We start from the raw sequence: 14,883 nt of genomic DNA, 5'->3' as shown, positions 1-14,883 counted from the left end.
TCTGATGCCCATGTCTCGTGCTAATTCTAGGCAGTAAATCAGAGCCTCATACTCGGCCTCGTTATTCGTGGAAAATTGCTCCAACCGTATGGCTTCCTCAATTTTTAGTCCGAAGGGTGCCTCCAATACGATGCCGATTCCAGCTCCTTGAGAATTGGAGGCTCCGTCTATATGCATCGTCCACATCCATTCAGCTTCTGATTCCAGCAGTTCAGGTAAGGTGTCTGGGGTAAAAGATTGTATCTCAACTAGGAAATCAGCTAGTACTTAAAATAATAAAATAAAATTAATTAAATCAATTATCAACTTAACAATTAAAAATAAAACAAACATTTGAACAATATCATGAAATTACAAACCATTAAATAAAATAAAATAAAATTAGTGTGCTACATTTTCTTAAATACTATTTCATTTTTTATTTTTAGATTTAATTTTAATTCAAATTTGAAATAAAAAATACCAGTTATTTTTTAATTCACATGACAATTCTTTTAATGTATTATTATTATTATTAGGTATGTGCCACATGCACATACCGATTATCTAAAATATAATACATCATTTAATAAATTAATTTTATGTTTATTCTATTCACCATTTTTAAAAGAATTTATTTATGTTATGGTTGTTATTAAAATAATTGTCACTACAAGAAATGTGAATATTAGGGGCGGACGCATTAGAAGCGGACTAAAAGGGATATTGGCGGCGGACTAATAAAGTTTTTTTATTTTTTTATTTAAAAAAAGCATTAGCGGTGGACCAGAAACTATTAGCGGTGGAGGGTTCGCCGCTAATAAAGAAGAAGGAAAGTGCAGGAATTTTCTTGAGCTTCTATTTGAATAGGTATTAGCGGCAAACCCACTCATTATTAGCGGCGGACTGTCCACACATTATTAGTGGCAGATTGCCAGCCGCTAATAATGTGTAATTATGACCATTTTTTAATACCGGCGGATACCCATTCTCCGCCGCTAATAATGGATAATTCTGGCCGTTATTTTATTACCGGTGGAAAAGCATTATTAGCGGTGAATCCCCGCCGCTAATAATCCCCTATATAAAAGACCCCAGTGCCCATTTCATCAGTTTTCTCATTTCTTCCCATTTCTCATCTCTTTCTCTCTATCTTCTCCACCCATTGTTCTCCGCCCCAAGCACCATCCTCTACCCCGAGCCATTGCTCTCCGCCCTAGCCACCATCCTCCGCCCACTGTAATGCCCTACTCTCTAGGGATTGTTACGTTGTGCATTTTAAACAGTGTTAAACTCACTAACTGAGTCATTTGGCTATAATCGTGTAACTAGGTATGATTAACAGTTTAGGGTTAAAAATTTTGGTTAAAGATATAACATTTCACTAAAACGTTTACCATATACATTGGGATCCTGAAATATATTTTAAAGGTTAATTTAATAAAATATTTACAACCAGACGACAAGCGGCAAAATAGGGTTTAACCCTAGTTCCTATTTAAACCCTCAACTGTGGTGGTCGAGCAGCCGCATATGTACACACGTCATTGAAGCTCTTCAACTCAAGGATGGTCTAGCTTTCTTTGGCCTTTACCTGCACCACATAGTACCCATGAGTCGAGACTCAGCAAGAAAACTTATTACTGCATGTATACAAGATAAATAAATCATTATGGGGCTTGCAGCCCTAATTAAATGGTGACTAATAAGTCACTCTCTAGGTAGCTGACTAATGAGTCACTCTCTGGGTAGCTGACTAATGAGTCACTCTCTGGGTAAGTGACTAATGAGTCACACTTTAGATAGGTGACTAATGAGTCATACTCTGGATAGGTAACTAATGAGTCACACTCTGGGGCTCTACACCCTAAGCCATGTGAGGTTTCAGTCACCTGAGCCTTTTGGCCCTAGCTCTAAGTAACTAGCCTTTAGACTAGACCAGCGCTTTAGTTTTTCTTCGAACTTAGGGTTGGTCAAGCATTTAATGCTCATGTTGATTAGATATAATTATTTCGGTCTGTGTTAAACACATTAATGTCGTTCTTGACTCATAAGCTACGACCAATGCTCAGTGCTACCGCTGATCTTGACTGATAAGTCATAGCTTCACGACCAGTACCAAACACCAATGTCGTTCCCTGATTAATAAGTCAGTGTCATACACAGATAAGCAAAGTTGCTATGCATTTACAATGCAATCAATGTCTATATATAAAGCACTAAACATGCCCCATCAATAATCATGCATGTCACATACTGGGTGCAGTTTTCTTACCTTTGATCCAAGCACGGGTTACCAATAAACGACCCTCGAGCACGATCATGTCCCAAGCCTTAACGATAACCTACTCACAACCATAAAATAATAACCTCATAAGATTCAATCCTTAAAACAAACTCTAGGACCATTCCTGTGCTCTTGGGACTTCCAATCCACCCAACAGGGTGGTGGAACCATCCCCCGAGCCCCCAAAGTCCTCCCAAGCCCTAAAAATGGGTCTTGTTGAAACAAGCATAGCGTTGGGGCGCTGCCCATGCTCTCCCCTGCCTAGTGCTAGGGCGCCAGTTCGACAGACCAGAATTTTCTGGTTCTTTCCCCTATGTTTTCCCCTGAATTCCAAACTTCAAAACCAACCTAAACACCATCCAAAATTATAATTTAACCTCAAAACCTCATCAATACATCAATCTCGTCAAAACCCAAGTTCCCACTTGATCAAAAACCCACTAAAATCTAAAAACCAAAACCTTGAATCTCAAAGCTCAAGAACATAGAAACTAAAACATAACTCAATCAAAAACAGAGTTTGAAGCTTACCTCAATGGTGATTATGCCCTCCTATCTGCAACTATTCAAGCCTTCAATCCAAGCTTAAGGTTTCCATTAATTTTCTCAAGAATTCAAACCAAAATAGGGAGAGGAAGAGAAAAACCAAGAGAAAAAGAAAGAGAGATGATGATGCTTTGTTTTTGTGCTGCTGTGAGGTTTCCTTCAGTTGAGGGTTTTAGTGACTCAATCACTAAGTTGGTCCAAAAGACCGATTTTCCCTTAGGGCCATAACACTCTCCCAAAACCCTCCAAGGGTAGTTTCGTCATTTGCCACTTACCCCGTTTTTCATAATTAACGTCTCACAATTTCCACTAATTCCAATATCCTCAAATAATTACCAAATAATTTCCCCCATTACCCGATCCCGATAATGTACTAAATTACCCCTATGCTCGCCCCGGAGCCTGGTATTTGACCTCGTTATGACTAAACCGCTACTTTGCTCGCTAGGATTATCTCATGCCGAATATCTCAAATATATCCACATAATGATGTGATCCCACACATATATCACATATATGCCACATATACCTAAAACTGACCAAATTATGAAAAATACCCAATTAGACAGAAATTGACCCACATACATATTTAATACACTTAAACATGCATATCAAGTCATATTATAATAGTACTCACATATTCACATAATGATACACATAAATATCATACAATCACATAATTCCATAATTTTTCATCCTGGCCCCCTAATCAAAATCCTAAGTCTTATTAGGAAATTTGGGATGTTATACACACCCTCTTGAACTCGAGCCCCTCCACATCCACGACACCCCCCCCCCCCCCCCACCCGAGCCCCTCCACACCCACAACACCCACCCCCCCACCCAAGCCCTTCCACACCCACAGCACCCCCACCCGAGCCCTCCACACCCATGACACCCCACACCCGAGCCACAACCCCACAATATGTGTATTAAATTTTCATTATATTGTTTAACTTTTTTAAATTTTTGTATAAATTTCTAACACATTCTATTTTTGTGTCCAAGGTCCACCGCCACCGCTCCGCTTCCATTTTTGTGTCCAAAGTATGTTTTTATGTATATATTATTTTGTGCATTTGTTAGAAAATTTTAATCATGTGTAAGTTATTTTATATATGTTTGACTTTTTGAAATTTCAAATAGAAAAAAATTAAAATAATAGAAATTTGTTAGTTATAAATATTTTATGTTTTATTATAAATGTTATGAGATTTTCTGAGTGCAGGATTTTAAAAAATTTGAAATGGTCGTATTAAACTGTTATGCTGCCAAATTTTTTGTGAAATTTAATTAAGTAAACTAGTTTTAGTTAATTAGTATTGTAATGAATATTATATAATTTAGTTAATTAGTATTTTTATAATTAATTGAAAATTATTAAATTAATTAATTAATAGTAAATTAGAAATTAATTTATTTTCTCTGTCCCAGTATGCTTATGATTGATGGTTGTTGACCACAACCATCAATTATAGGGATAGTGGCATAGAAATGATAAGTTTAAAATATTATTAATAAAATAATGAATGAAAAAGATTAATAAAATTTAAGTAATTATTACAAAAAATTAGTCTAAAAGTTAAATAATAATTAATTTGTAAAATTATTATTATTGTTACTACAAATTAAAAAAATTATGAGTAAATAATTAATTATAATTTAATTATTTTTCAGTAATTTAATTAATTAAATAATAAATTATTTTAAGAAAAATTATTATTTGTTTATTAAATAACATTAAATAGTTATAAATTAGTTGAATATAGAAATTGATAATTATATTTAATAAAAGTTTAAAAAATTAATAATAAATAATTAATTAAATAATAAATTATTTTAAGAAAAAAATTTAATTTGTTTATTAAATAACATTATCTAATATTAAATAGTAATAAATTATTTGAATATAGAAATTGATAATTATATTTAATAAAAATTTAAAAATTAATAATAATTAATTAAATAAATAATAAATTATTTTAAGAAAATTATTATTAATTTGTTTATTAAATAAATAATATCTTATTAAAGCCCACCTCTTTGGTCGATACCACAACAAAATTTTCATCAACCTCAACAGAATTCTCCTAACATTTATGGAGGTACATCACAATAATTTAAGTACATGTATGGATGCTCATCTTAGTCCCCTCCTCTTTATCACCTCGACGTCCCTGGAGGATCTCAGACGTCACATCCTAGGCATCGTGACTTTGGGGATTCATCGCAGCAACAGCAGAGGTATGGTCAGTTTGTGAGTTCGTGGCAACAACAGCAGAGGTATGGTCAATTTTAGAGTATTGCATCAGTCTCCCTCGGCACGATCACAGACTCGACAATTTGTGGACTCGTTTGGATCATCTTCGCAGCAGTCTCCACAAGCTTATTACCCTTCACCACCAGCACCACAATTTGCTTCACCAAAATTTCAGCGCCCTAACATTAGTGAAGATATTGACCTGAATGTTAATGAATATTTCTCGCCTAGTTCGCACGATCCAAACAATAATAATTAGTTTACGTTTTTTAATTAAATTAAGACAATTGATATTTTATAATATTTATTTTATGATTAGTTTATATGTAATTTTGCTTGATGAATATTAATTGTGTTATTAATAATTAATTTTAATTTATGTTAAATTTTATTATCTTTAAATAATTATTATATATTTATTTATTATTAAATAAAGTCAAACGAATTATTATATTTTCATATTTAAAAAAAAAACTATTAATTAATTACCGGCGAATTAATAGGGGTGAGACCCGCCAATATTAAATGAGTCAAACACGATGTTGACTACTTTGTACACCGGCGGATTCCGCCCCTAATAATCTACCGGTATTAATATATTACTAGCGGGCTGTCAGTCCACCGGTAATAACTATAATCATCGACTATTTAATGTCAGCAGGTTATTATTGGTGGGGTTCCGCCGTTAATGGTCATTACCGGCGGAAGGCTCCGCCAGTAATAACGTGTTTTGTTGTTGTGCGTTCTCTGCTATGGCATAGTAGTATATGTTACACATAGTAAAAGTAGATTTATCTAACTTAATAAATATAATAAGAATATATAGTAGAGATATATTGATCAACAATAAAAAAAGATGAATAGAGAATATACTAATTATTACAGTGCCAAAGGATGAAGTAGCCAATTATTATAAGATTGACTATGCTCAAATTAAGGTTTAATTATAAGATAGAATATTGCTATTAGGCAATAGAAACCATATGTAATATCATTTTATAAAGTTTTACTTGTAAATTGACTATTTTTTTATCATTCAATAAGTTATTTTCTTACTATTATTTTTTAATCAATCATGGAGTCCTCTTTCACCATCGTCTACTCTCCCCATTTAATTTTATAATTTTTTTTATCTTATTACTCGTTAAATTAAAAAAAAAATAGGAAGGGAAAAAACCATTGACAAGATGCCATAATATTGTGGTAGCTTATTTTTTATAATTAAGAATAAGTAATGAGAAAAATATGTGGTTTTGGGTTTATAATTTTGTCTTGAAATTAACTATGTATTAACCTATTATGATTAGTTATTTGTATCGACAAAACATAAGAAAATTCTGGGCTCTCCTTTCACATCAACATCAGTTCTACAAATTGTCATATCTTAGGTGAAAAGTAGTATTAATTTTCAATTTTGAAGAAAGTAACACCTATGGTGTTACTTGCACGTAATTAAGATAATTATTTATAATGAAATTAATTAGTGATCACATCAATGAAAGTCAGACTAAGTATTAAATCGACTGAGTCAAAATTAGAATAAGTTATTTATTTAATTTGTAATAATCAAAACTAGAATGATTTGTTATCCTTTTAAAATTATATGTTGTATGTATGCATCTTCTATGAAAATTGTTTTAAAATTAATTTTTAAATAATATAAATATATAAAATTTAAATTATATATACACTCATTTTTTTTTTAAATACTAACAATAGATCAATTTAATTATTTTCTGCATCAACTAAAATATATTATAAAAACATACTAATTTTAAACAATATAGAAAAATTACAAATATTAAATCAAGAGTAATTAGCTGCAAAATCTCTTTATTTTTATATTTTTTATAGTTAACCTCCTAATTTTTTTCGTTGGTAAAACCTCCCAATCTATTATTTTGTTAGCAAATCTAAGATCGTCGTTTGTTTCTTCTGTCATCTACTATTGTGAATACATGTGACGATCTCTTATTCATCAACATCATACTTTATTGATTATTTTAAATTAAAAAAAATTGAAAAAGGTAAAAAGAAAATCCGGCACCGACGTCATTTCACTTGCACTTTATCAAAATCCGACTCTCTCTCTCTAAGCATAGTTATGATTTTATTTTTGGGCATGGGTATGTACTTCTAGTCAAAAAGAGAGAGAGAACTAGGCAGAAGAAGAAAAAGAAAAAAAATAGAAAAAAAGAGAGAAAGCAAAATTAAAAACAATTTTAATATTTAATTTAATAATATTTTTTAGTTTATAATTTTTTTTAATTTTAAATCATTTTTTATTTTGTTACTATTTTTAAATAATTTTTATAACATTTGAATAAATAAATAACGTAGACTAATAAAAACGTGCTACATGTACCCTTGTGTACACGTGGATTATCCACTGTGGCAGTTAACAGATTGGAATAGGTGACATATGTTAACAGAAAGTAGATTTGAGAGTTTCACCAACGAAAAGAAAAAGAATTGGAGGTTAATTATATAAGAATATAAAGATAATAAGGTTTTGCCCCTAATTACTTTTAAATTAATTTGTCAACCTTATTTTTATATAAAAAATAATAATAAATTATCTTAAAATATAGATTATAAAAATATTTAAAGGCAACTAAGTCATCCAAGTAACTTAAATTTAAGACAAGACATTACACAATAAAACGTTTTTTTCCCTTTTATTTCACTACTTAACATTTAACATTTTCATGAAATCAACTCCAAAATAACAACAAATTGAGAATTAACTATGAATGTAACAAATTGATTACTTTGAGGTACGTAAAACTTGATATAGCATCAGCTAAAGTTTTGATTCTTGCTCCAACAAAGAAGATTTTTCCATGTTAAGGGGGACGATCGTGTATTCAGAAAAAATATAAAGGTTAATTAGTATTTTCTCATATAAGATTAATTGTTGCGTTCTTAAAGATATAATGGGTTCAGGATAGTGAAAAATGTGGCCGAGGAGCAGAAAATAAATATTATTTTTAAGATTATTTTAACTAAAAAATTGGGGTCAAAGTATTATTTTGTACTGTTTTGCAAAATTTAAAGTCTAAATTGTCATTTAACAAAATAAAATATTCAATTGATACTTTTTGTACAATGTATAGATCAATATATAGGGAAATTATATAAAAAAAATTCAATTTTATAGAGAGTCAATATGTATTTTTACATATATTTATATTATTATTTTTTTTCAAAATATAATGCACAAAAATGTAAAAGAAAAAAAAGTTAAGGACCCAGTCCTACCTAACTCTGCCATTATGAATTAAATGAATTCGAAAACTAGAAAGAAATTATGAAGAAACAATAAGTGGGTACTGAAAATGAAATATAGCATGTGCATTATTCAATAATAGGACTTTAGTAACCAATCAAGAGACTTCCTTAACTGTTTAACATTATGATTACCATAATGCTACTCATTGTCTTCAATATTTTTTTTTTAATTATTGGGGTGTGTATAGATATTTTTGAAGTGCAAATATAATGATTTTTTAAGTTTTAAATTCGATTTTATTTATTCTTTTTTAAGTGTTTAACTAATTTTTAAATAATAAATAATTTTTTTTAAAAATTTAGGTATTTAAGTGATTGGATGACAATAACTTAGCCACCAATTTCTTAATTACTGTACATCAACAGTTAACGGAAAATTTAACGGCAGGTACCACGGAGCACCAAATTTTTTAAAATTGAGTACTTTTACCGTAAAAAAAAAAAAAAAAAAACCTTAGGTATTTAAGTTCTTGAATTACAACAATTTAAGTATTTTAGCCGCCAATTTCCAAAAAAAAAAAAAAAAAGTATATTTTTTAAGAAACCCCTTTAAAAATTGTTTTAAAAAAACTGACATTAATCATGTAAAATGGCATAAGAATACAAAATTAATGAAAAACGACATTAATTTCATAAACGACAATGAAATATTAAAACGATAATAATTGCATAAAACGACACTCAAAACAAATATAATCTCAAAAAAAAACTTAAATAAATTGGTAAAACGACAATAATCTCAACCAACGACATAAATGTAAAGAATCGACAAGAATTGCCTTCGACGACCGAGAAAAAAATAGTTAAACGACAATATTTTCTAAAAACGACATCAATGCACAAAAGGACATGAATTGCAGTAAACAACACAGTATAGTAGAATAAAGACACAATCGACAATGAACTTTAGAAAAAGGACATGACAAACATCATAAATTACGAAAAAAGAAAAATAATCAAGATTATTTATAGCATGTCATTCTCACTATTAATGTCGTTTTCAAATTAAAATATTGTCGTTCTTACTAGATTATATATATAATTTATTAAAATAATAAAACAGGTTAATTTTTCTTACATATTAGTTATTTTCTACTTCAACTAAAATACTTATTTTAAACAACGTAGAAAAAAAAAATAAAAAAACTTAATCTGCCTACCTTATTTTCTATATAAATAAATAATATATTATCATAAATATTAAAAGGCAACTAAGACATCTTAGTATTTAACATGTTCAAGAAATAAACTCCAAAATAACAACAAATTGAGAACTAACTATGAAAGTAGCAAATTGATTAACTTGAGGAACACAAAACTTGATTAGATACAGTTAAAATTTTGAGTCTTGCTTCAACAGAGAAGATTTCTCCATGTCCGGAGGACGCCTCTTGACCAACAATTGCTTTGTCCTTTCAAGAACACCGAAGAAAATTGAGCCTCCGATTCCAATCCAAAGTACTCTTGGGGCAGTACCCTATAGAGAAGTATGCAGCCAAAGAATTGTTCCATTGTGATTTGAGATATCAAATTAATGGTATGAAATAAGTCAATAGACAAAATGATGAAGTAAAATTGTTGAGAGAGAAAAAGGAAAGAAAAACTGACTACATTTGGTTGGTTTGGTGGAGCAATTGATTAGAAGATTAATCGTCTTTGATTGCTTACTTAAATTACTAAGGATGCATTAGGTAAAAATACATAACAGGAATATGGAGAAGCAATGCTATCATACAAAAAGGTAAAATGGAAAATGAGATGAAAGATACATATTGAACTCTAATTAAATTCAGCAAAAAAAATCTAACAGAGTGACAGAATTTGAAAAAATCTGATTTAGATGACAAGAAAATAAAGTTTCAACCAAGAAAAATTAAACCATTCCAGTTTAACAAATAAAGAACAAAAAAGGGACAGACAAACCTTGAAAAAAACGTGACTGCCTTCTTCTCTCATTATAGTCCGAACACAATCACAGATTCCGTTATACTGTTTCACTGATCCCTGCAAAAGATTAAAAGGACAACTAAGAAAAAAAGGTTTACATTTGCTTTTCCCTCGAAGAAGAGAAAAGGAAGTGATTATTTGTACCTGAACCATTAATCTAGTTTTTATAACATCAAGAGGAGTGGTTATAGCTCCAGTTATTGCACCTGGGAGATGAAAGGGAATACTGTAATTTGAAGAGTGTAATGAAATATGAAACAACGAAATTAGAAACACCTTGAGCATGTCTGAGAAAAATTAGTCTTGGCATCAGAGAGAGTATTACAACCCAAAATTAATTCCAAATTCATGTTATGTCTAGGGAAATTACCAGCAAATGCACCAATCATGGCAGTTTCAAGATCGTTCAGCTCTCTTCGTGCCTGCATAAAGTGTGAAATTGGTCATTTCTATAGCAGATGCAAGGCGTTAGGACATTTCAGAACTACAGAATTAGTAGATCATCTTCAAAGAAAGATGTAAAAGGACCGAAATAGAATAAAGGAAATATTTGCCAGATATCTCTAATCCATGTATTTTGCTGGAAAAAAAGATGTGCCCCAAGTAACAACATTGAAAATTCATATATTGTACAGAATTTCCCTTCATATGTATGAGGGTTTTCATTTTTTTTCATGGATCTTTTAAGTACCTTCATCTAAACTGATAATTATCGTCTCCACCTACCGCTAACTTATATCCTATCCGCAGTTGCTCATACATGCAGAATTGACTGGCATCAAATGGCAAATCTCGCAATAAGAATGATCCGTACCCCTGAAATATCACAAACACAGTCAAGTCAAGTCAAATGCACAGAATCTTTCATGAATTTATAGAAGATTGTTGATTTCACAAGCATAAACTCTTAAAGGCTCATTAAAGAGAGAGGGAGAGAGAGAACATGTGATGCTTGTTATAACATAATAACATTGTAACATCCAAAACAAGGGATCCATTAGGAGAATTGCACGTGACCCAATAACTTAAGCTCAAAGGAATAATATACTTGAGAGTAGAATCTTGGACATGAAGCTGGAAACTCACCGCAAAAAGACCTTTAAATCCCTCTTTTGCTATAATAAGACGCACAGCATCTGGTGCTGAAGCAAACTGCCCAGTTTGCATCCTTTGCTTAACAACCTACAAAGAAAGCAACAAAACAGCCCATAACCCATGAATACAAATAAAAACTATATAAACCCAAGAAATGAAAAAGTATTACGGTGATAAAAGATTCAAACTAAACTACCTCTGTAGGCACACGGATGAGAGAAGAAGCAGCACCCCCAATAATACCTGCAGTCTGCATGAAGCTGGAGATATTACAATGAAAATTAAGTTCTAGTGATCAGTGCATTTGAAATTAAATTTCATTTTTCCATTCTATAACAAGAACATACATACTATAGATGCATCATTGATCATTGTCTTTAATTGATGCATTGTACTAAGGGAAAACATAAAACAGACAAGATACACCAAATATATCAAACAATCATTCTTATCAAGCTAGTGGTGGTGTGTGTGAGTGTCAGAAGACATCCCTTGAATTGTAGTAGCTTACTTTCACACTGAAAGAAAAAGGCACGCAGCATGAACATGCCTAAATAGTGCACCACAATTATTCTGGTAACACAAAGATATCAGTATTTATCATAAGGGAAAAATGATTTGTTTAATCACCACATTCACTATCATCAAAACATACCAGATGTGCTAAAGCACTAAACTTCTCAGGCAATGAAGTTAATAGTGTCTGCTTTGCAGGCTCATACACACCCACACATACAGCAGAAGCCCTGTGAAGAAAATAATGCGTATTAACCACAAGCCAGCAAACAAGAAACTAGACTTTATGAATTATGAATGAATTAGAAAAGTGGAAAGAGATTATGAAGAAACTATAAATGGTTTCTAAAAGTGAAATATAGCATGTGCATTTAAAATTAAGTTTTGGTTTCCACATGACAAGCAACCACAAACAAAGCAAAGGATTACTAAATGTTATAAAAAATAATCCCAATCTCTAATAAAATCAGAGAAAGAGACTCCCTTAAACTACTTAACATTATATAACCATAGTGCTGCCCATTTCTTATCCACACACTTCGTTATTCTCAACATCTTCAAAGATGACCCTTTATGTTGAAAGTTATTAAATCAAAACAATGTGCTAGAATACTCCATAGACACTGAATTCTTTTAATACACCAAAGCTGTAGTAATTTTGCAATGTAGAAACAAATTATCAATCAATTCATCACTCTCATGCCCAGTACCCAAGAAGTTAAAGTTCTTCATTTGGTTTATACTTCTATACCATTTGTTCAAGTTACCCAAAAGTTAGGTTCAGCGTAGAAATCACAGTATAAATTCATCTAGAATGATAGAAGAAATAGCAACAATGTACTTGTAGTACAATCAAATTCATGAAACCAGAGAGGATGCATAATCTTAAACAAGTGTACCCACGGTAAAGAGCCAATAAGATTTCCATTCAATCCAGAATATAGATCCTTCAAGATTATTCTCCCTCCTACATGAGCAACCTAAAAATGAATTAACAGGCACACATTATAAGCACAAATGTTCAAAAAATATACAGCACAGAATATCAAGAAATGTGTAAAAAGCTAAAAGGTAATTATAGTTAATTTTTTTTTAAAAAAAAAGTCAATCCTTCAATGTAGTGAATGAGCTGCGACAATCATTGAAAAACTGTAATAATTGTACAACTATATGCATAAACCATATAAAAAATGTTAGCTGGTAAGAAGAATATTACTTTGAGAAACCACCACCTCCCAAATATATTAAGATGAGAAATCTCAGTCGCTCACAGGGAGCTTAATATTTCATGTATTACTTTTCTATTCAAAAGAATGTCAGAATGTATCCTTAGAGATGGTTGGATGGTTTGAAAATATTAAGTATACTGAACAGACCTGTAATCGAGTTTTTATTGTGTCAATTGGGTATAAAACTGCTTCCACAATGACACCAGCAGCAGCTCCTGCTATACTTCCCTCTAAAAACACCATAACAAAGAGAAACTTATGAGTCTTTAGTCTTGGAATTTCAACTTAAATGAATGAGTGGATACCAAACCAAAAAGCATCCCACAACAAAATGGTTCTTCCGGAAACCTATTTTACAGCAAAATTTTGTAGTTAAGAGTAGGACTGGAAACAATAGCCATTTCCTCGTGTTTGTATACTACACAAACACTTTAAAGATAAGATGATAGCCAGTACCGAAATAACTAAATGCTAATATTTCATCAATGGACAGAATCTTTCCAGTACATCAAAAGAAAAGTTTTTGGTCCAATTCATGCGCAACTCTAAACTAGATCATGTTATTAACACATACCAAACTAAGTCAAAACAACGTATCACTGAAAATTTAGACTATCAACATATATGGAAGACTCACATCCAAGTTCATAGTGATTCATACCGTATAAAGCACGGAGAAAATCAAAGGGCTTGTCTTCTTCCGCAGTAATTGATGCAAAAAACTTCCTTGAGGCCATTTCAATCCGTTTCACATTACAGGTCAAGGTGCCTGGAAAAAATGGAATCATAACAGGAAAGAAAAATTAAGAACACTAAAACACTGGTAGATAGAACATTATTCAGGGAAGAAGTAAGCAATGTTGGCATTAATGATTGTAAGCTAGCTAAAAATTTAAGTGTAACAAGTAGAATCAAACAAACATTCTTGGATAGCCAAAAAAAGAAATCTAAACTTTCTCATTCTTCTCTTTTTCTTGTAATTTAACATTTTTCGATTTGTCAAGGATGTCTCTAAATGATCGCTAAAAAAATTGAAAATTAAAAACAACAAAGAGAGAGGAAGAAAATGAAGACGAAAAAATTGATTATAAAACAGAATGAAAAGTGAAATACGAGATGAATTTTCCTGAGATTTTTTGGAATGCATTGCCATTGGAGACGGCTTAGAGCTCTGTAGTGAAGAGAAGAGTAAACAATGGCAGGCGGAAGAGTGATACTCACTTGGTAGAAGATCTTCAAACGACCTGTCGTTGGATAAATGTGGTAATTAGTTTCTTAAATTTGTAAATACCTCCCTAAATTTAACTCCTTTTATAAATTAAACCCCAAAAAAATTCTATTTACATATCAAATTAAAAATATATGTAATAAACAAAATTATACACCATATTTATTAAAAATTAAGATTTATTGAAGGATGAACTTGAAGCAACAAAAAAAAACTTGAATCTTTCTTAAGAAATTAAATAATTAAATAAAAAAATTACTTTGATACAATATCTGATGTAAATGAAGGTGTGAGAAGTTATAGGGAATGATGCTCTTGGAAATTAGGGATAAAGTTGTAAATTTGTTCTCTAGGGTAGAAGTAATGGCCGAACCACTTTAAATTTTGGAGGGGACCATGATCTCTCAAAATTTTGGAAAAAAAATATATATTTTGGCCGATTATATATAACATTTCTTTGCTTGGCCTTGCAATGGGCTATAGGTTTCGGCACTAGGCAGAGATA

The 14,883-nt window shown here is 31.1% G+C and overlaps 1 protein-coding gene across 2 annotated transcripts; it reads right to left on the bottom strand.

The window, feature by feature from the left end:
• Positions 1–9,584: 9,584 nt before the first annotated feature.
• Positions 9,585–14,540, bottom strand: LOC133804435 (S-adenosylmethionine carrier 1, chloroplastic/mitochondrial-like). Of its 2 annotated transcripts, none has more exons than XM_062242599.1 (12): positions 14,372–14,540; positions 13,812–13,919; positions 13,298–13,380; positions 12,825–12,901; positions 12,061–12,151; positions 11,602–11,655; positions 11,397–11,492; positions 11,037–11,126; positions 10,681–10,732; positions 10,455–10,516; positions 10,287–10,367; positions 9,585–9,840 (listed from the first exon to the last, which is right to left on the bottom strand). In XM_062242599.1, the coding sequence occupies exons 2-12, from the start codon at positions 13,885–13,887 to the stop codon at positions 9,697–9,699; spliced, it is 906 nt and encodes a 301-aa protein (XP_062098583.1). In that variant the 5' UTR covers positions 13,888–13,919; positions 14,372–14,540; the 3' UTR covers positions 9,585–9,696. The 2 variants fall into 2 exon arrangements, with proteins under 2 accessions (XP_062098583.1, XP_062098582.1); XM_062242598.1 differs by having other exon boundaries at positions 14,264–14,382.
• Positions 14,541–14,883: the final 343 nt, after the last annotated feature.

This window comes from Humulus lupulus, chromosome X (genome assembly GCF_963169125.1).
Source record: "Humulus lupulus chromosome X, drHumLupu1.1, whole genome shotgun sequence".
In the NCBI taxonomy this organism is placed as follows: Eukaryota; Viridiplantae; Streptophyta; class Magnoliopsida; order Rosales; family Cannabaceae; genus Humulus; species Humulus lupulus.
Note: the sequence above shows the minus strand (reverse complement) of the source record. Positions and strands in the feature narration are given on the sequence as shown.